The sequence below is a fragment of the Gadus morhua genome, chromosome 18 (assembly GCF_902167405.1).
Source record: "Gadus morhua chromosome 18, gadMor3.0, whole genome shotgun sequence".
NCBI classification, from domain to species: Eukaryota; Metazoa; Chordata; class Actinopteri; order Gadiformes; family Gadidae; genus Gadus; species Gadus morhua.
In genome coordinates, this window is record NC_044065.1 from 8171397 (window position 1) to 8193413 (window position 22017).

The window sequence follows — 22017 nt, forward strand, 5'->3', positions numbered from 1 at the left end:
CTTGTCCTTACTGGAGTCCCGCATTCTGCTAAACTTCCCGACATTTTTCCACAACAAAACAAAGCAACTACGGTTCCGAGAAATCACCAGTAACCACCAACACTAAGCAAGGTCAAACATTGAAACTGTAATGAAACAAAACCCTGCATTGTCAAATGTTTGTTTGTGTTTTTATTATTAACATTTTATTATTTTTCCTCTTTTCACGAAAAGTAAATTTCTTGTAAATATTTTTACATATTTATACTAAAGGTAAAACACATGCATATTATTTTTTAATATTTACACTAAAGGTAAAGCACAAAATCTACACTCTATCTTTGGATGCGGAAGACTTAAACAATTTATGTGCGATTCTCTCTTGTTGGCCCACTCGCTGTCCAGTACCAGTGCACATTCAATTTCTCAGTTGACATTCTCTGCACAGACTCTCAGGCAAACCCTGGAGCTAAACATCTATTTTCAGCGGACACGCTTCTCTTTGAGTCTGTTGGCTGTTGAAAGCTGAAAGGCAGCTTTCACCAAACCCTCTTCCATCATACATATAGTCCATATGATACAGTACATCTGGGGTGGATAGGGTGTATGACTCCAAGCTGAAAGGTACTTGGTTCGATCCCCAACATCGGCAGCCTATCCCTATAGGGATACTTGAGCAAGAGACGCTTTCAATTGAAATTGTAGCTGCAATTGTAATTTCAATATAGCTATTTACAATATTTGGTCATGAATCCAGAAACACTGTGTAGATCCCCCCCCAAAGATGACATATTATACCACCAGGTGTGAGTGTGATTAGCCGTTACAAGCCTTTTTGAAAACCTGCCTCTTCTGACATCACAAGTGGCCGTGTCAACCTAGATGTGCGCTGGATAGATCAGTCCACCAGCATCACCAGTTGACTGTAGCACACGGTGCTCATCTATCCGTCATACATCTAGGAGGTGGACACGCGCCACTTGTTGTGTCAAAACGGCTCGTAGCGGCCAATCACACTCACACCTGGTGGTATAACATCTCACCTTTAAACATGAAACATGACATGAACGACGTGTCCGTCTTGACAGTGCCCACCCGCTGAGCTCTGAGTTCAGGCTGTTGCCTTCTGGCAAACGTTTGTGTTTACCAAGGATCAGCAGGAATAGATATGGGTATTCTTTTGTCCCTGCAGCCATCCGGGCATTCAATGCGGCCAGCAGCAGATAATTTATTTTACATTTATTTTACCTTTTTTTAAATCTATTTTAATGTTTTAATGTTTTAATGTTTTAATTTGTATTTTACATTTTTTATATCCTGGCACTTTATCTTTCGAGCACTTTGTCTCCACAGTGTTTTGTGTTCATTGTTGTTTTGTCTTGTCTTGTGGGTTAAACCACTTCTCCTGGCTGCGAACAAATTTGCCCTCGTGGGACATTTAATAAAATCTTGAATCTTGAATCTTGAATCTTGTGTCTGCGTGGAACCGTCCCTACGCATGACTCACGCCACCCGTCTGTGCCGTCTGTGCTTCAGGTGAGCGGAACCATCCCCTACACCGCGCCGGAGCTGTGCGACATGTCTCGCCACGAGGGCTTCTGCGTGGACTACAGCACCGACGTGTGGGCCTTCGGCGTGCTCCTCTTCTGCATGCTGACGGGCAACTTCCCCTGGGAGAAGGCGCTGCCCTCAGACTCCTTCTACCAGGAGTTTGTGCGCTGGCAGCAGCGCCGTCGCATCTCCGCCCTCTCCATCTCCCTCTCCTCCTCCTCCTCCTCCTCCTCTTCCTCCGTGCCGTCCCAGTGGCGGCGGTTCACCGAGCAGGCGCTCCGCATGTTCCGCCGGCTCCTGGCGGTGGAGCACGAGCGCCGCTGCTCCGTCAAGGAGGTGTTCGCCTACTTCAGCCACTCCTGGATGCTGGACAGCGACAGCAACAACAACAACCACCACAACGTCAACGTCAACAACAGCAGCAGCCACGGCAACAGCAGCAGCAGCAGCAGCAGCAGCAACGGCAGCCGCGGCCACGCCCACGCCCACGGCAACGGCCATAGCAACGGGGTGGTGGTGGTGGTGGGGGGGACGGGCAAAGCGGTCGGAGGTCACGGAGGGAGCGGGGAGGGGGAGGGGGAGAGGGAGAGGGGAAGGGGGGGCGCCATCTCGTCCGCCTCTTCGTCAGGGGAGGAGGAGGAGGAGGTGCTGGTGGAGAGGATGAGGCAGCAGACCCTCTCCCCGCTCTCCCCCCTCTCCCCGCTCTCCCCCGCGGTGACGGTGGACAGAGGAGGAGGAGGCAACCTGGGGCCCAAGGGTGTGGCGATGGAGCCTGGAGGAGGTGGAGGTGGAGGTGGAGGAGGAGGAGGAGGAGGAGGACACCACCACTTTGTGTCCGTGTCCACCAACAGCTCCGTGTCGTCCACCAACAGCTACGAGCGCGTCCCGCGGGAGAACGGCTCACCGGGCGGACACATGCTGGTCACCACGCCCATTGAGATCTGTGTCTGACGAGTCGACACACACACACCACACACATGCACACACACACACACACACCGAAACATCACACACCCACACAAACCACAGAATCACAGACACACACACAGACAAAGATAAACACTCACACCACAAACACACTCACCACACGCCTACACGTGATGCAAACTTTTATACCACTTCCGAACCCCTTGCATGTACTCAAATGATTGCATGTCAGCACAAACAAACACACAAACAAAGAAAGCCGACACACATGAACACATGGATGACCAATACCTTCACAAGAAGTACGGAAGTAATTTGAAGGATGAATGGATGAAGGTTGTGATACCTGATGAACACCAAGCGAGCTGTCCTTTGTCTACTTTGAGAAGCAAACAGTGACGTCGCTGGCGTTGACTGAGTTTCCTCCACATAATGAACTGCACTAGTAAGGAAAGGGACACACCAGCGGGTCTCTGGGAGCGCTAAGGATGTTTCTCTTCAGCCAATACGCTCGGGAAACACAAGAGAATCGAACGACTCCAATTCGCTTCCATTGAAAAATTCTGCAACAAAAAAATGTGTTGGGGGGGGGGGAAAAAAAGACCAAATCGTGTTTCCTAAAGCAATATTTTAAGCAAAAAAAAAGAATAATAATAATTAAACGAAGACATTGATGGGGATGCGAGGAGGTGTCGTTTTGAAGAAGCCACGTGTCGCCCAGACATTCTGTTCGTTAGTCTCTGTTAAGCTATAAACTCCAACTTGGCTTCAGTGAAAACTGGGGTTTCAACATTCAACACATTTAACAATATATATATATATATATAAACAGTATATATATACATATAAATAAATATCGCCGTTCATTGAGTATGAATGATTCAAAATGGTGTGCGTGTTTCTCTTAATTCCAGATCCTTATTTATTTTAAAACAATCGTACAATTTCCAAATTCTATTTTTGTTCAGCTACCAGCTTTGTAGAGCAGCTTGTGTTGACTTCCTGTCTTTGTTATTTGGCGGGTGTATTTGGCGTGTGCCAACATGGTGTACAATAGTTTGGTTTGTTTCTGTACATACTTGAACCTCTTGGATGTACACATCACATTGGGGGTGCTAAAGGCGTGGGTTAGGGAGCAGAGGGGGGAAAGGGGGCAGAGGAGTGAGATCAAGAAGGAGGAGGTGAACAGTTGGCTGAACCGTGTCCGCTCCTAACGCGGTCAACAGGCTCATGACGACTTTGTTTCTGCTTCTCGGACTCAAACATATCTACTTCATGAATCCACTTCATGGATCTAGTTCATGAATGTACTTCATGGATCTACTTCATGAATGTACTTTATGGATCTAATCCATGAATTTACTTTATGGATCTACAGTACTTCATGGATATATTTTGTGGATCTGCTTCATGGATCTACTTCATGGATCTACTTCATGAATGTACTTCATGGATCTACTTCATGGATCTGCTTCATGATTCTACTTAAAGGATCCTCTTCATGATTCCACTTCATGAATATACTTAATGGATCTACTTCATGGATCTACGTGGTGGATCTACTTCCCTGATCTACTTCATGGTTGAACGGCTGCTCTCTCCACATGACCACGTCTGGTCATTTTATGTTTGTACAGATTGTCCTTTTTTTCATGTTCATGGAAGTATTATCTGAGAGAAAATATAAATTTAAGGAAATGCTAGTTTAGCAATTATGATTTAACTTGAAAAAAACAACAACTCTTTGAAGATGTACTTTTTCTTTTTACATAAATGTGCATGATAATTGACTCCAGATCTGAACTGACCAAACTAAAAAACATTAAGAAAAACAAACAAAACCGAGAAAAAAAAGAAAACTGTACAATATTGTGATGTGGAATTTTGCCGTAGCACAATTACATTATTTTAATGTTACATGACTGTCCTGACTGATAATAACTGTTATGGTATACTGGGACAGCGTAGTGCTAAAAAAAGACTTCAACAGCTAATTAGTTTGGGTCCAATGTGATGTATTTGTACGCTCTTAATGTTGTGTGTTCATTTCAACACCTGCGGGAAGAGGAAAACATTTCTTTAGGCTAAGCATGAAAGAAATTGTGTATGGCGCGTAGTAGGTACTATAAAAACATGGCACTAGTTTTTAATTTCCACATTTCGAGGAGCTATAGCTGTAGATCCAGTTTTCAAAGTAAAGAGATTTCCCTGAATCACGACAGTGAAAATGCCGTAGTGGACAATTCCATGGCTTTGGAAAAAATAAAAGTCCTGCCATGCTTTGGTTTTATCCATGCTATTCAACGAAATGCAGAGGACTTTTACTTTGAAAACCGAAAGTCGTACCTGTGATAATAGGCAAGAACCACATGTTGCAATTTCCAGAAATTATTTGCATGAAGGTGTATGTTCTAAAGCTCTATTTATAAAAAAAAAAAATGCTGCTAAGCTACACAGCACAGTAGGTCACTCCTTACTGTGTAGTTCAAAGAGGCTCATAGAAATACATTATTATGTTATGGCAGGTTGAAAGCATAGGAAACGCCAAAATAGTTATCAAAAGGTTTTGGACCTAGGCTTCAAGGGTCCACAACGAGGACGGTGTTCACAGAACGTAGCCAGAGATCGAGTATGCTAATGGAGGGTACATCTTGTGACAATCTATGACCTCATGGACTGCGCCCTCACTCACAACAATGGCCCACTGTGCTACCAAAACAAAACAAGAAACAGTCTATGCTTTTTTTTAGAAGTTCTACATTCATGGTGTTGTTGGCTAGTAACGGGTACACAAACCCGCTCACATGCCAGATACACCTGTGGCGACGGTTTCAACCGGCAAGGAACAGGCCTACAGTCACACACATAGCTGCAGTTTTTGCAGCCAGCAAAGCTCATTGAGACGAATACATACAAGGCAAAATGGAGATCTTTCTTGACTGTATATTACCATAGTTTCATATGATCATAGATGTACCAGATTGCCGCCCTCCCCCCTGAAAAGGCCACCATTCTTAGAAATGGTGTAGTCCGAATCCTACGTCTGTGTTGTGACCACTCAGAAGTCACTAGTTGCCCAAACTGCCATCAAACTGACTCAACTACGACTTCACCAAGTAGGATTTGTCCTAGCCTCCTTTAAATTATTTTTAAAAAGTACTTAACCCTTTAACTGAACTGGAGTTAAAAGTCTTCAGTTTCTCTGCGTCACTTCCTTACATCAACGAATGCATCGGTTGATTGGTTATCAGCTGATCAGGTCTTGACTTTCTACCCCTTCATCTTCTCATCAGGCTTCTTGTTTTGCACATATGGTGCTCCTCACTCGGTAGGGGATTCAACAGATGAGAGCGGCTATGTTTTCTTTAAATGCATCGAGGACCCATCATACAGCAGCGTGCAAACTTAAAGAAAAATGCACTTTTGGATACTCCAATATAACCGGTCGAGGTAACTTCACTTATAGTCCAGTAGGTTTTATGTGTACTTTAAGTACTTTGGTTGTGTAGCCTACTTCGTCCACTTCCACCATGATGTAATGTGTTGCAAACTGTAATCTGTGTTTTTTTTGTCCAGTGACTTATTTTGAAGCCATCCTAATTATTTTAGTTAAGTGGAGTTTTAGGTAGTAGAAGAAAACACCACCAGAACTCATATCCGGTTCTGTCTTTGCAATACAACCGTCTTCCTGTTAAGTCCCATTTAGTCAACAATAAAAACACAAAATATAAAAAGTGTGGTTTTCTATTCCATCCAGACACTGAAATACTCACACGGGCTCAAAAACACACTCACAAACAGTGTTCTGGTTGCCAGTGCTTGCATCATATCATTATAAACACAGAAACTGAACCAGTTGACCAGTTATCATCCAATATGTGCAACTGTCACCAATCACTGAATAATAACAATGAAGGCTGGACAGGAAGCTGTGACTAATAAAGATCTGGGCTGACGGGGTAAAACGAGAAAAGATATATTTTGAGAGGATTCAAATAAAAAGTTTGTATTTTCTTCCACTGTGAATTGAGGGATGTGTCTCATAGCATTCAACCAAGTCACCACCAAATGGCCAATGAAACAGCCCACGGGGTCAAAGGTCCTGCATTTATATATGCCGCTAAGGAAAGACTTGGGAGAAGGAGACATGGTTGGACAAAATATTTAATCATTAAATGACGTCTGAGCACATAATAGAGGTATTAACAGACGATATGAAACAAATAAAAAAAGATGTTCTGGCTTGGCAGTGTGAACCTTCCACTGCCACACACAGCCTTCACACACGCTTGTTGGAGGCATTGGAATGTGTGTGTGTGTGTGTGTGTGTTTGTGTGAGACATGGGGCATTGCTTCGGATAAGATGAATGCAAAAACAGTCACTGTAGCCGTTAATATACCAAGAAGGTGAAAAGACAAAACCGAGGTCAAAGTAAAGTGGGCCCTGAGATTTAGACACTCAATATATTATAATCCAAACACATGTTTAATTAGAATAACATACATACCACCACTCCCCCCGAACAAAGTATAATTTCATTTGGTACAATGCATTTCAAATAAATCATCGCAGTGAGAAAGGCTTAAATTCATAACCATGGAAGTGCAACTGCTTGTTGACGCCTGGAACCGTTTATTTATTCTGGGACAAATTAAATAAAATGGCAGTTGATAGAGAAGCAGCCGTTCCCGGATGGTCTCTTATTTGCCCTTCAGGGAAACTCACACAGTACAACGCTGCCCCTAGTGGCCAGTTAACCACACTGCCTCTAGAGGCTGTGTTTCACTACACAACGTTCTACCGATGGACAAGACAGAAGACTCTGATTCTGAAGTCTCATGCAGGTCCCAGGCTGTGTGTGTGCGCGTATGTCACAGGTAAGGCGTTCTGCTTGCAAAAGGACTCCCAGAAACAAGAGCTGAAGATGAATGGTGATGGAAAAGTGTCCTTTCGTCTTCAGTATGTCCACTGCAGGCGATGTACATCCAATGATTTGTCGTTGCAGTGTCGCTGGTGAGCCCTGGGGAGAAGGAGGAGTTCTCCTCCGCGGGAGATAAGGCTTTTGTTTGTACAGGTATGGGGAACATACATATTGTACAACAGTCAGGAAAAGAAAAAGGCTAAAATGAGAGTGAACCAACAGAACTCAGCCTAGACACTCAACCCGAAGAGTTGTAAACTCTGGTCTTCGTGCTTGCAGAAGCTCAGTCGGTACAACAAATCCACTGCCGAAACATGATGAGCTTTCTCCCTAGGTCCAGGACTCATAAATTCCCCTCCCAAAACATAGAGACCAGAAAAGGCTGCGTGCTCCTCCAGGACCATGTGACCACCATATGAAGCAGAGATGGGTTCAGGCCTCAGACAGAATTAGGATCCCCTTCATTCCCTTGTGCCACCAGGTAACTCCTCCTTGCGGTCAAATTGAATGAGCGCTAACTACTACACCAAGGGACTTTGTTAACCAAGGCAACCTTTGGTTAGGCTCGACTAACAGGCCTACAATCCGGTGTTCCAACACAGGAAGCTGACCACGGTCGCAAATGGCCCAGACAATTGGAATAATGCCGGTTTAATCGGGTTAGTTACGGAGAATACCTCAGCCTGCACGCAGTCATACATATATACAATCTAGAGTCTAGACCAGCCTTCTGATGCGATTAGACTACAATACTACAAAGGCGTGGATGGCTGTAGCATCTACACACACCACCATGCCCCCCCCCCCCCCCCCCCACACACGCAAAAGTCTGACCCTACGACAGGAGCACACATTCAAGCCTCGTGGATAAAGTGCTTTCTAGCCAACGCAGGAATCAGGAAACCTCTCCCCTCTAGAGTCAGGATGGGGCCTCCATAGCAGTGGATGGAGATGACTCAGATCCTCCGTGTGGAAGCCTTCTGAGAACCAGGAGAGAAAGGCCCAAACAGGGCGCACCCCAACTCACAATTTTGTTTGGATCCAAAGTGCTTCTTGCAGAGCACCACGCCTTCCTGCTCAGGGTGGGGGTGGGGGAGGGGGGGGGTCTGGTGTTGGTAAGCTAAACAGCTTTCAGAAGTTAATGCTCTCCCCTGTTACCCTCCACAGAGACGACTGCTGGCCAAACGAAGGTCCATTTCTATAAAGAGTAAGCCTTGCTCCCCTGTGCTCCTGGTCTAGTGAGTCTGGGTACAGACCCCACCACAAGTACATCAGAAAGACTGAACCAAACGACAGAACATTCCATCATTCCATGTCCGACGGTATGAAAGTGGGAGGCCTCTGAAAATGCGTATGAATGGGTTTTGTTACCAGGAGTGGACACTAAAATCAAACCACTTGGGACAGCACTAAACACGGGTAAAACCACCGCTGCTACTGATTGGCTCAGAGCGTGCACCAATCCCTAGCAGCCGCTTGGGTAGCCGGTGAGATGGGTAATCCCGGCAGATTTTAAAATCATTAATAACTTTCTAGTCAAAACTAAAGAAGGAACTGAAAAAAAAAAGAAAAGATAAATACAAAAACAAAATAAATAAGCAAATCAAAATTGCATACTTACAAAGTCTTTTAAATCATTAAATATCTTTGATTGCCATATCATATTCGTTTGGAAAAAAAGTAGGAAAAAGTTTTTTTTTTTCCTTACACTTTCCGCTTAAATAATTGATGATACCAAAAACTTTACAAAAATTCAGCATGTGTTGGTTAACAACCAAAGTAAAGTGCACCCTCCTTCTGGTGGACTGGGGTGGGGGGGGGGAGGACTGGGTCAGGGTAGGGCTTTGTCAGCTAGTTAGTGAGCTGGTTAGTGGCGGTCTCCCACCACCGAGCAGGGCTGGTGGGGGACCAGGTTCTTCCGGGGGTCGCTGTCGTTGTGCATTTCTTTTCTTCCACGGCCGTTTCATGCGAGCGTTGCGGCCGGCGTCCTGACGGAGTGGGCGTCTTCGGGTCGCCCGGGAGCACCCCCCCCCTGTTGGTTGCTGTTGGTTACCAGGGGTGGGGTGGGGGGGGGGGGGAGCAGATGCACCTGCTGGGAGGAGTCACCGGTGAATGTCTTGAGTCACCCAAAGCTAGCGCCAGAGCTGATCGCTGACGGGCCCGTCAGCGATCAGCTCTGCCGCTAGCTTTGGGCTTCACGGCTCCTTCATAACCGTCCTATCATAACATCTTCATTAATCTATTTCTGTCGATACAGAGGAGCGGGTTACTGGTTTATGACGCGTGACAAGATGGGAACTCACCTTAGAGGACCTCTGCTCTCCGTCACCTGCCATCTCTTCGGTTCCCAATGGGGGCTCTCAACGACTTGTTCTGGGGAGAGACGAGTACATGATAGGAATGGATCAAATAGGGTAGGAAATTAACCATGACGCCTTATTTGACCACAACGTGAAAGGCCAATCTTTTAGCGTTCAGTAATTCAATAAAACGGCCCGAACGGCTCATAATATTACCTTATGAAGACATTAAGTTTAAGTCAGCCCAAATCACACCAACTGACTTCCGTGGTTAAATAGTGCATGCTGTGTACCATCAGTATTGATTTGTAAAGTCTATGATCCATACAGACTGTCACTAACCCAGGTGCTCTCGATGCGACTCAAGAGCTACTCCAGTTACAGGACAACATTGAGTCTGTTCAGCCCCCTGTCCTCCTCCATGCTCACCTTGTGCTTTTTACACCTCATGGAGAAGTTGTCCTCCACCAGCGCACAGTCTGTAGGGAAAGGAGGGAGATGTTACAACGACTCCTCCGTAAGAAAAGAAGAGTGACCAACAACAGAGCAGCAGACACTCCCTGGATCCGCTCCACCGACCTGATGATTAAATCATAACGCAGCAGCGCAAGATCTGTCTAATCACTTCTGCCAGAGCTGCACTAGCCAACGGCACATTACTCTGGAACAAACCTTGATTCCTCTCAAACTAATGGACAATTCTCTATTTCAACTTTTTTTCTGAATTTCTCCAAGCAAAGTAAAAATACCAAAATCTATGGTCCATCATTTGCAGCATCTTTATGAACCCCTTTTTTCTACTTTATGTATGGGGACCGTATCTTTTGTGATGTAATATATCATCTGATTGCCTGCCACCCAGCTCTCTTTCTTGTCATGAGGAATGTGCTCCTGCCAAGGTGACCTGCTGTTTTGCAGGCGCTTTGTGGCTTGAGCTGGCATCTGCATCTCTTGGTGCGACACGCACCTGGAATAAATTGGTTGTGTGCCCCATAAACTTGGTAGTACATCTTGTGTGATCGTCAACATTTAATTTAACAATTTTTTTTCTGTTACTGAAATAAGCCCTAAATTAAGCCTAAAAAGGAGAAAGATCCTGTGTTATTGCAAGTCTTCCCAAAACACTTTGTGAACGTACCACTCTGCTTCCAAAGCAGGCAACAGTATTTACCTGTTCATTATACTCTACGACGGCACAACCATGGGAGACCGGAGGCGAGGTGTGTGTGTAGGTGTGTGTGTGTGGACTTGTAGCGCCCTGTCTGGGCAGAGGTTTAAATACGTCATCCACAGAGGGTTAAGTAAACTTATAGTATTAACGCCAAGGTTGGTGTGACGTGTGATTGAGTGGAGCTCTTTCTGGGAAGCCGTTGATTTTGATGATTGATGATAGAATTCCGGGAAAACTACAGTAAAACGGTACGTATGTGTTGAGCTCCGTCTGAGCAGCGTTCTAGTTTGATGCCCGCGTCTGAGCGATGGGAGAGCTTCTCAGTCAAACGCCATGGTGCGGTTTCACATCACTGACCAGTAGCAGTACAAGGATGGCTGAAGACTAAATCTCCAATGATTTGGTAATCAGATTTGGTCTCACACATGCAAATGAGACCCGTCAGCAGAACAATAGGCTGATTTTCACCATGTTGTGCCAGATAAAATACACCCACCAGCTAGATGGTTCTCTGCCCTGCCAGGCTGGGTCACGCACACCGCGTTCGAGTCCGACTGCTCCAGGACCGCACATCAACGTAATGTGTTTTACATAATAACTAGACCATCCAGCATCCAGGTAAACATGCCGAGATAATCGATGATATGGATGATGGATCGACCAAGCCTACAGGGTGTTTAAAGGGCTAATATGTAACATTGAGTTGCATACTTTTTTCTTTCAAGTTAATGGTACCAAAAGTTTTATCATCATCATCATCATCATCATCATCATCTATCTATTATATATTTGGAGACCTAATTTACTGAAATAATTTATTAGATAAAATTATTGATCTATCTTACAACAATAAGCTATATGGTAAAGTTGCCAGCCATCAAGCCAATGCAGTTTTTTCCACAGTCAAACTAACTTGGACGGGTTATTTTTATTTTATTTCTCTCATCAATCCGAGATCGTTAGCGATTCCCTTATATGAACTATTTAAAACACTACGACTGCCAAGTAAAATATTTGCAGAGTCACATCAGATATCCTTCAGCGACTCTGCGGCAATGGTGGTGAAGACACCAACTGCCATGTTCTCACGCTAGTTAAAAATTTTTGTAAAGCACTTCTTTTGTTATTATTGTAATTTAGTTATGGTAAAAATTATATATGACCTCTTTAAAAGAGGTAATGAAACAAATGAAAGCAGAACAAATTGACAAAAAGCAGTTGAGGTTGTGGCCCCGGATTGCGGTCTTACCGGCCTCCAGTGCACATCGGTAGTGGTACTTGCTGGGACAGCCCTTGAGGAGACAGCCCAGTGTGGCCCCGGGACGCCGGCAGCCAGAGCATGTCTGGAAGAAGCACAAATTACACAACAAAAAGACAGTTGGTTCAATTGAAGGGATGGAGGGCTTGGCAAAAGTCTGTTTGTAGTTCTATTATTTACTTTACTCTACTTTGTATGTGTCTTTTTGCGTCTTCAGCTTTGGAAATCTGGATCGACAATAATACAACTATGCAGATCGATAAAATGTGCTGAACGTTACTCGTTTTCAATTGAAAATGAAAGCAATATCACAGCAATATGATATTGATCACCGCAATAATCAGGATCATTTAACAAATCCCCAGACTACTTCTACACATTTATTATAATTATATTAACACATGAAAGAGCCTTACCGTTGCCTGGGCGACCTTGACCGCCTCCTCTAGCCCGTACACCTTGCCCTTCACCAGGAACACCCCCGCGGCCCAGACGCAGCAGTCCTCGTGCAGCCAGTACTCACAGGGCTCATGGGGCACCACGGGGGGGCTGTACCAGTCGACTGCCTCCAGCCCTCCGCCACCCTCCATCCGGGCCTGCTTGGCGGCCGGGCCCTCCGTCGGCTGCGGTGGGACGGCCCCTCTCTGGGGCCACGACCCCGGGGGAGGGCGCGCGCGCTGCCGGCCGCCGGCGCCCCGCATGCTGCAGGACGACACGGACGAGTCCGAGTCGCTCGACTCCTCCTCCTCCTCGCCGCCGCCGCCGCCCTCTTCCTCGGCGTTGGCTTTGGGGCCCGACGCGCTGGCCTTCGTCTTGCCCGTGGCCCGGTAGCCGTCGGGGTAGTAGGGGCCGTTGAGGTCGCCCAGGCCCGTGGCGTTGGCCGAGGCGCCGCATAGGCAGCAGACCAGGGGCCGCCGGTGCTGCCCGTGGACGGAGACGCGGCCCGGCCGGAGGCAGGAGGAGACGGGCGTCCTCCCCGACAGGACGCTCCCGGGGGCGCCCTGCGGCTGGCCGTCCGGCCGCGAGCTGTCGTCCTCGGCGTAGTTGATGACGCTGTACAGACACGGCGAGGACGCCGACGGCCGCTGCGGGTGCGTGCGGACCAACGGCGAGAAGGAGTCGAGGCGCGGGTCTCGCCGATCCTCCTTGTAGGTGAGGTACTTCAACTTGATCTCGGGCTCGGCGGGGGAGAACATGGAGGAGGCGGGGCCGCCGGGGGGAACCTTGCGCCTCCTCCTTGGAGGTCTGGAGGCTGCCTTTCTGGGGGAGACGCTGCTGCAGCCCTGGGCCGCGCCCCTGTTCACGGGAGGGCTTTTCTTTGGAGACTTAATCGGGGTCTCGAAAGTCACCCCGGCCTCGGGCAGAGTGTAAGGGAAATCGACCTCCCCTGGTTCCAACTCTGCAGTGAGGTCAGGTCTGTAAACCTGGGGAGGCACAGATGACAACGGCTTGGACCTTCCTTGAGCAGGAAACCAAGAAGCTGGTGTTTTTGAGGGCGTGCCGTTGTGCATGTTTTTGGAATTCTTGAAGATTTCACAATCGGAGGTAGAATCTTTACAATTGTCAGTGATTATGCCGTCAGTCTTCCCCATATTTGATGTACTCCCTGCCTTTTGTTTTACCGTCACTGCCGTCGGGGATGCCTTCTTCTGCCCTCCCGTAGGGTAGCCCTCCTTCCCAGGGGTGCTGGGTGACAGAGAACGACCGGCAGCCTTCTTGGTGGCTTTTGATGTGGTCTTGCCATTGTGCACGGGTACTTTGTACGCGCTGGGGCAGATGTTCAGGACCATGGCCTCCAGTCTTGTTCCCCGGCCAAGACGCACCGGCAGTTTCCTCCTAGGCGGAGAACTTCCTGGGAGTGTCTCTGTGTTTCCATTGATGTGAGGAAGGACATCCGACTTATCGTTCTGCGGATCCCTGGCTGAAACCTCCTTCACAAACTCTTCATGACAAGCCATGTCTGTCGGCTGCGACGCCGCTTTGCGTTTACGGGCAGGCGACGTGGTTTCCATACTGGCGTCTAATCTGGGTGGACAGTCTCCGCTACACTGTGCCTTCTCCGAGGGAAAGGGTTCCATAGGGTTTTCTGTGTCCAGCCCATCCCAGATGACCTCATCGGCCTCCTCTGGATGGGAGTTTGCAGCACTGGGTAGTCTGGAGGCCTGTGGACAGGGGACAGAGACCTGGTCCTGGGAGGTGGCTGAAGCCGAGCCATGCTTTCCACCTGCTACCCCATCTCCAGCCCCTGAAGGCTCCTGTGTTCCAGAAACAGGAAATAGCTTGTTGGACCCCAAATGCCCACTTCTCTGATGTTCTCCTGTGTGGGTTGATGAATGACCCGAAGAAGGCCAGTTGTGACATTGTCCACCGTTCTCTAAGCTGAGACTGCTTTCAGTTTCCATTAAAAGGCTGTTTTCCAAAGCACCTTGTACGCATGGATCGGCCTCACCTTCACCACAAAGAAGTCCTCCATTGAGCCCATGAGACCCTGGCTGCGTTAGACACAATTGCGTCTCATCGTTCTTATCTCCAACCTGGGCCTGAGCCAAAGCCTGGAGCAGTTGTGCCTGTGTGGCAAGGTCTATGGGCCCATCGGAGTGCTGTCGGTAGTGTTGGCCCAGTGCGAAGCCTCCCTCCCCGAGCCCGTTCTCCGTCTCACAAGAAGACTGAAGGGAGAACTTGGTGATGGAAGGAACGCTGTATAAAGACGAGTGCGCAGACATAGAATCCTGAGAGGAATAGACATGAGAGCGGCTCACATAGGACAGGGTGACGGTAGTGTTGGAGAAGGCATTGTCCGATTGAATCTGATTTCCAGATTGAACCTCGCTGTCTGACGAGGCGGCTTCTGCGAGGGGTAGTCCAGTTCTACCGTTCCCAGAGTTAGGGTACCATCTGGGGCTTTTCCCCATACGCATGGCTTCGAGGGAGGTAGCCTCACTTTTTCGGGTGAGGTCAACCACAGAAGGAATGCTGCAGGTGGACAAGTCCTGAGGCTGTAGATCATCCAAGCTCCCAGGTGGTTGGTCCATAGCAACTGCAAATGAGGAACATGGGACCGAAATAAATAGAATGTAAAGTAAGTTTAGCTTACACTTATAATTAGCCAAGTGTGCCATGTTGTCCTACGTTTAACGTTACTTCGCCCAGGTCAAATTTAACCCAACAGTTGGTCGGCGCTTTTAAAGTTAGGATTCTTGTACTTATTTATTCATGAATTTAGTTTTAAGTGTGTCTATTAGTTACTATAAAAACAAGTCAGAATTCGATTTGATTCATGGTGTGAGCAGCACTGTAGAAAGGAACTGACGTGTGCTGTAATTAAGATAACAAACAATAGTTATGTTACGTTACTTGTTTTAACATTCTTACAGGACATTAATATCCCCACATGTACGGCAACGTATGAATAATAAAGATTTCCCCTTGAGCACAATGACTCGATGTATTTACATTATATTTCCCAATAACATTGGCATGTCAGTTTGCGGGCGCTGTTAGCTGAAGTTAGCTTCATGCTAGCTTTAGGCTTCAGCTTCGTGCTAGGGTTAGCTCCGTGCTAGCATTAGCTAGGCCCGGACGGATGAAACAAAGGCAGCCTGGCTTGCGTTGTGCGCGGCCGGTCAAAACTTACCCGGCGGCCAGGGGGGGATCCAGGTGCTAGAAACGTCCGATTCAAGGGCACGCCCCACCCAACATCATGTTCATAACACCATTAGTTTTTCATATGTGTATACAAAGCACGAACAGCACTCAAAAGGGCAATGGATTTAATTTGAGATCAACAGACTTTTCCCGGAACACACAATACTACAGTGCGTGAGGTGTGCGGGTACCGTAGTGTCATTCGGCTGCGCATCACAGCGGAGCATTATGGGAGGGAGACCGGGCACTGTGTAGGAATGATGCAAAGTCGCTTATTCATCCCCACTTCATTATGTCATCACAAAACGATTGGTTCTTGCTTTAGTCATTTAAATTGCAGCCTAGTGAATTATTCCTTCATTTTTAATGAATTTAATTAATCAATTGTTTTTAGAATTAGGATGCTGGGGTGTTCCTGGAATCATTATGACAATCATATCAGTGCATTAAGAAGTATTATGCACAATAAGACCACGTTTTAATAAAACAATTGTGTAACTAAATGTAAAATCCCTGAGCTTCATAGTCAATAGACTGCAATATAATTAAAATACTAATGTTACTGGGCCCACTGAATCATGAATTGATCAATTTGATCTGTTTCGTTATCTACATGTAATGGCTTGATTACATCATCTTACAATTAACCATAGGATACTGGTGTCACAAAATGTATACATATGCATCTCAATAAATTAGATTATCCTGGAGAAGTTAATACATTTTAATAATTCAATTTAAAAAGCGAAACTAATATATTAAAGAGATTCATTACACCCAAAGTGAAATTAGAATTTCAAGCCTTAATTTCTTTTAAATTCGATTATTACGGCTTATAGCTCCGGAAACCAAAAATTCAATAGGCCTATCTCAGAAAATTATATATCCCGAAAAAGATAAATGTTGTAGACTCAAAGGGTCACACTCGAATCTGCCTCAAAACTGATGCTTTAAATGGTCTCTCGGTCTGCTGCAGTATTTTCACAATCATGGGGACATGGCCGTTGTGCAGAAGTGAGTCATTGACACCCTCCACATGAGGGTTAGCCTAAAAAGGTAATCGCTGGCTGTTCAGAGTGCTGCACCCAGGCATATTCATAGAAAGTTGAGTGAAAGGAAAAAGTGTGGGAGGAAAAGGTGTACAAGCAACAGGGATAACCACAGCCTTGAGGAGATTGTCAAGCAAGGATTGGACTGAGGCATGAGTCAGTGCATCAAGAGCCACCACGCCCGGACGTATGGGCTACAACTGCCATTCCTTGTGTCAAGCCACTCCCAAACCAGAGATGTTAGAAGCGTCTTAAAAATAACTGATCTGTCCGTCGCTCAGTGGTCCAAAGACCTCTTTTCAGATTAAAGATTAAAGAAAATTAAGATCACAGAGTCTGGAGGAAGAATGGAGAGGCACAGAAGTCAGTGATGATTTGGGGAGCAATGTCATCTTCTGGTGTTGGTCTTCTGTGTTTTATCAAGTCCAAAATCAACTCTGCGGCCTTCCGGGACATTTTAGAGCACTTCATGCATCCTTCTGACAAGATTTATGGAGATGCCGATCTCATTTCCCAGCAGGACTTGGCACCTGCCCACACTGCCAAAAGTACAAATACCTGGTTTAATCACCATGGGATTACTGGGCTTGATTGGCCAGCAGACTGGCCTGACCTGAACCTCATAGAAAATTGATGGGGCATTGTAAAGAGGAAGATGAAACCTGAGACCAACAATGCAGACGAGCTGAAGCCCTCTACGGTATCATATACTATTGAAATTATTATTATTTTTTCCATAATATTCTAATTTATTGAAATGCACCTGCACCTGATATACACAATGACCCACCATTGACTTTTAATGCAACCATAAATTACATTTGTCATTTATGTGCAGACATGAGAAGCAGTACACTAGAAAAGGAAACCAACATGTTTTTCACCTCTCCAAACATGGTCATGACATGCTTGGGGTCTCATTCAGAGCTGGCCGACCCTTGAGGTCAGGCCCTCCGGCCACCAGCTGGTCAGATAGGAGGTATTTTAGAGTTAGCATCATCGGGTTCCTGAACAGAACATGATCCGTTGTCAGAACTTCAAAGATCAGTCAGAGAGTCAGGGTGCAAAAATATTTATTGCTAATAAACAAGTGGGTGTACATTTGCTGTATATTTACAATAGAGTACATTGGACTGGGAATGTGAGGCAAAAAAAAATGAAAACATTTAAATAAATACAAAGGGACTGCCACTGCGCGAAGGGGTGGGGGGTGGGGGGTATAAATCTTTATATATATTCATATCATAAATCAATCCCATCGCTACAGACTACACAGTCACCTTTCCATCGACCATGGACCTAAAAAAAATTAAGTTGAAGTCTGCAACGTTGTTATTCACCGCTTAGAATCCAACCATTCAGACGATGAAGGAACCTCCAACGTGGAAAATCTTTAAAACCTGTATAATCTTCCAAGTCAGCGTTTTTAAGAGTTCATAGCCTGTTTTTTAAACCAGCAGGATCCTGCGTATGTGCTGTGATGGCAGCGGTCTGGGAGAGCTTCAATATGTGCATACCGACCAACCGTCTACGTTTAGTCACGAGTATTACTCCATCGTCAATAGTGTAGTAGTGTGTGTTGCGTTTATAGCCACAATGGGCCAGGTCCCCTGGCCGGCAACAGTCTACGCAGTAGCTTACACAGTTATGGTTTTAGTGTACGCATTATAGACGCTGGATTAAAAACAGCACAAACTATTTACAGTATGGCCCAAAAGGAAAAGTGAAACGAAAAAGTCACAGTTACTGAAGTGCATGGAATGCAGACTCTATAGACATAAAATTCAAACTTCATACCATGAGTTGTCTAGAATACAATATTTAATAAGACATCGTTTTATTTTTTGTGACCAGTGTGTAGTGTTCTCTAATAATTACAGAGCTAAAAGGCCAACAGGGGAGCCTCTGGGCCGCATGCAGCTAGGTGGAGCCGGGCACTGTCAGAACTCCTTGGTGTCCTTGTTGTCAAACAGGTGTAGCCTCTGTTCCGCCGTCAGCCCTTCCTTTAAACTCTACCAGGAGAGAGAGACAGAGAGAGAGAGAGAGAGGGCGAGAAAGGGAGAGAGGCAGAATGTTAAACATGGACTATGACGCGCAAACGCATCACAGGATGAGCCCCGATGTCCCAGGAAGCCGGTGGTGGAGGGTCATGCTTTATCACACGGTTCATCGACATGCTTCTGATGAACACCTTGACGGTCCTGATGGTATGAGTGTGTCTTTACCCCGATGACTAGCACCAGGAGTTTGATGTCAAACACAAAAATCGAGATCTTTTAAACTGTTGCATGCCAAACACATCGAATACATGGTATGAAAATGTTGTCTTTCATTGTCCACACATCGGTCAAGTAAAACACACAAGTTAGAACATCAAAGTCAAGAAAGGGACTGCGGGGGGGGGGGGGGGGGGGGGTAAACCAGGGGCCGATCGACCAATTAAAAACACACCGAGCAGTGACTTAAAAGAAGAATAACACAAAGACCGTGAAGCACATGAATGGAAAACCCCAAGAGATGGGAGAAAACAGGCCGGCCACGCCGGACGAACACCGCGACACGGGGGAGGGGGAGCGGTGAGTGCATGCGGACACGGTAACCATGGCGGCCGTATGGAGCCCGGTGCTTTCTAAAGGGTGCAGTGGTCATCGGTACGTGCGTCTCTGCTTCGGTTTACCTAAAAGGAGAGGGGCGGGGTTGCCTAGGAGTCACCCCTCCCTCTGGCCCTAACTGTCCCAGGGCATGTCCCGTTTCACGGACTGGGGACAGAAAGAGGCAGGAATGGAGACCGGTGCGTGAGTGTTGCTGGCCGGATTGATTCAGCGTTTACCTGCACAGCGTTTTCCAGGGTACTGTGCAAGGGCAGCCTTTGTCGCCAACGGAGCCAACGACCAAGACAAAGGCTACCGTCAAACTGCTTTTGGTCATACATCGAAAAGGGATTTTAATCGTGTTTTTTTTAATGTCAGTAATGGCCTCTAGATGGCAGTATACAACAATGCTTTAATTTTCTTTGGTTAGCTTTTGGTGACCTCTGGTGGCGAACCATTTCCTTTACACCGAAACCTTTTGATGAAACAGCATCAGTGACAGTATAATTCACCAGAGGTTGTTGCTCTAATGCTAATAACATGGTGGCAGGAGTGGGTGGTGCGGATCAACATACCTTTGACCTCAAGGTGCGTTCTGAGCGCTTTGCCGCTGCGGCTGCCATTTTAAGGATGTCAGGATTGCTTTTGGACTTCATGATGTCTGTGGGACAAGACAAAGAGTAATGTAACCGGCCGTTAGTTCACACAGTAGACTTATTTGCAGAAAAGAAAATGTGTAGTATCGTATTGCAGTATTTGCAGAATCACTGTTCATATCAGAGGAATCTGAATCTCTTTATTGTCATTGCACATGGTATACCGAAATGTAAATGCCATGCAGACGTTACAATTCAAATTAACAAAATATTAATAACAAATAAACATACAATATCAAATAAAGATAAAAAAAACACAGAAAAATTTAAATAGCAGCTGAGGTAAACGTCATTGCACAGTCGCGTTTGAAACTGCACTCAGAATACACAGTGAAGTTATAGCTTATGGTCCCTGTGGGAGACGGTACCGTATCCGCCCCGCTCCACCTCCTCCAGAGAGGGCCCGCCCAGGGCCTCGTGGGCCAGCTGCAGCTGGTCCCGCAGGCGCCCCAGGTCCCGCTCCGCCTTGGCCTTGACGATGCTCAGCTCCGTGTAGATGTCCTTGTACTTGTCCGTGGCGTACTTCTTATCCTGCAGGAGGAACACCGCTTAGGGCTCAGGGGCTTGGTGCGAATGGCAAGACCGGCCACCCAGCCAATGGCCAATGGATTTGACCTTTTATTTTTTTTGTAAATTGCATGGCCACTTTATTTTCCCTCTCTTGCAGGTAAAAATAATTCTAAAAGGTTTGGTTGGACCCAGCTTGCAGCTGGAGGGACTAAGACAAAGTTGTACGCTAGCTGTTAATGATTATCATGACTCTGCCTTGTGCATGAAAGAACAGTATTAATATTAGCTTAAGTGTTTAAAAAATGACACTACACCAACGCTGAAGTATTTGCAATTGGTGGTGGTTTGATATCAATTGCTGATCGACCTTTTCCTGTTTTCCAAGTTCAAAGTGTGGTTATTGTCGGGGAACGAATGCTCTGCTTTTGTGACTGGAAGGCCAGGTGGCGAGGGGAGGGAGGGGGAAGGAGGAGCACTCACTCTTTGGGCGGCCTGGAGTTCATCCTTGAGGGAGTTGATCTCCTGCTTCAGGTACTGGACCTCGGACTCCTTCACCCGCAGCATGACCTGGAGGACAGAGCGGTCGTCTCAGTGACTCCCCACAGCATCCTGAACTGCCACCGCAGAAGGCCTATGCTTTGGCTCTTTCGTTTGTCTCCCACGTTACCAGTTCAAGTACTGTTAAGGTCTTGTCTTTTGCATTTCATCGAAGACATTCATTCATTCATTCATTCCACCGACTTGCGGTACGTCACTGAAACCACTTTCAACGCGTTCAGGCATAGTTATGGTTCCACGTCGATGCAATGCAAGGGGGTTTACAGACCCATTACGTCCTTGCGGACCCTCCTCGCCTCCACCGCAAGGGCCTGACGTAACCTTTCGTTGAGGCGACGCAGCAGCAAGGGCTGTGATTGGTCCGCTCACTGAAACCCGACGCAGAACCAAAACAGGTTCACGACTGCGTCGAAGCATCTGCGTGGTCATAGCGTTGCGTCGACGTGGAACCATAACTGCGCCGTTATTCTCGGAGCACAAGTAGGTTTCCCCCCCCCCCCCCCCCCCCCATCCCGCGCCGTACCTCCAGCTCGTAGAGCTCTTTCCCCTGCATCCCGACGCCCGAGTCCCCGTCCTCGCTGGCCATGGAGCGCATCTTGGTGATCTCTGCAGCCAGACGGTTGTTCAGCTCCTGCAACGCACAGAGAGACCGATATATAACACTGTGGCATCGTGTGGGAGCAGGTGGGGGCTTTCACCCAGAACCTTTCTAACCATTATGGTGGTAATGTTGGGGGAAATAACATGCATGTACAGACAAATGGTAAATGGACTGCATTTATAGAGCGCTTTCCTAACCAGTGGCCACTCAAAGCGCTGTACAATATTGCCGATCATTCACCCATTCATGTACACATTTACACACCGACGGCGGTGACGACCATGCAAGGAGAGAGCCAG

The 22017-nt window shown here is 46.7% G+C and overlaps 3 protein-coding genes across 5 annotated transcripts in view; 1 reads left to right on the forward strand and 2 right to left on the reverse strand.

Moving 5' to 3' along the window:
- bsk146 (brain specific kinase 146) overlaps positions 1-6191 on the forward strand; it is a gene marked incomplete in the record, with an annotated part of 16462 nt that extends 10271 nt beyond the window's left edge. The window contains 1 exon segment of the mRNA XM_030341051.1: positions 1516-6191. Coding sequence (XP_030196911.1) covers positions 1516-2481 — 966 coding nt within the window.
- A 412-nt stretch (positions 6192-6603) lies between these two features.
- On the reverse strand, positions 6604-15967 carry si:dkey-94l16.4 (transcription factor 20). 2 transcript variants are annotated; one of them, XM_030341050.1, is made up of 6 exons: positions 15743-15967; positions 12525-15145; positions 12100-12193; positions 10109-10158; positions 9683-9752; positions 6604-9468 (listed from the first exon to the last, which is right to left on the reverse strand). In XM_030341050.1, exons 2-5 carry the CDS (start codon positions 15138-15140, stop codon positions 9705-9707), a joined length of 2808 nt encoding a protein of 935 aa, XP_030196910.1. In that variant the 5' UTR covers positions 15141-15145; positions 15743-15967; the 3' UTR covers positions 6604-9468; positions 9683-9704. The 2 variants fall into 2 exon arrangements, with proteins under 2 accessions (XP_030196910.1, XP_030196909.1); XM_030341049.1 differs by having other exon boundaries at positions 6604-9471.
- Positions 15968-17858: 1891 nt separating this feature from the next.
- Positions 17859-22017, reverse strand: part of LOC115531666 (myosin phosphatase Rho interacting protein) — a 38710-nt gene continuing 34551 nt past the window's right edge. Inside the window, exons 20-25 of one of the 2 annotated variants that reach the window (XM_030341053.1) lie at positions 21641-21748; positions 21040-21126; positions 20418-20580; positions 19969-20054; positions 19480-19561; positions 17859-18814 (exon numbers count right to left, since the gene is read on the reverse strand). In XM_030341053.1, the coding sequence (XP_030196913.1) occupies positions 19529-19561; positions 19969-20054; positions 20418-20580; positions 21040-21126; positions 21641-21748 (477 nt within the window). In that variant the 3' untranslated portion in view covers positions 17859-18814; positions 19480-19528. The remainder of the gene's footprint in view (positions 18815-19479; positions 19562-19968; positions 20055-20417; positions 20581-21039; positions 21127-21640; positions 21749-22017) is intronic. The other variant, XM_030341052.1, reaches the window with a different exon arrangement.

Bases quoted from the DNA above. Each gene is read 5' to 3' on its own strand.
- si:dkey-94l16.4 (XM_030341050.1), bottom strand. From the start codon at position 15,140: ATGGACCAACCACCTGGGAGCTTGGATGATCTACAGCCTCAGGACTTG. The intron at 10,159-12,099 runs GTAAGACCGCAA...CTTTCCCTACAG, and splicing joins CCGATGTGCACTGGAGGCCG to ACTGTGCGCTGGTGGAGGAC. The intron at 9,753-10,108 runs GTGAGCATGGAG...GTCTCTCCCCAG, and splicing joins TGAGGTGTAAAAAGCACAAG to AACAAGTCGTTGAGAGCCCC.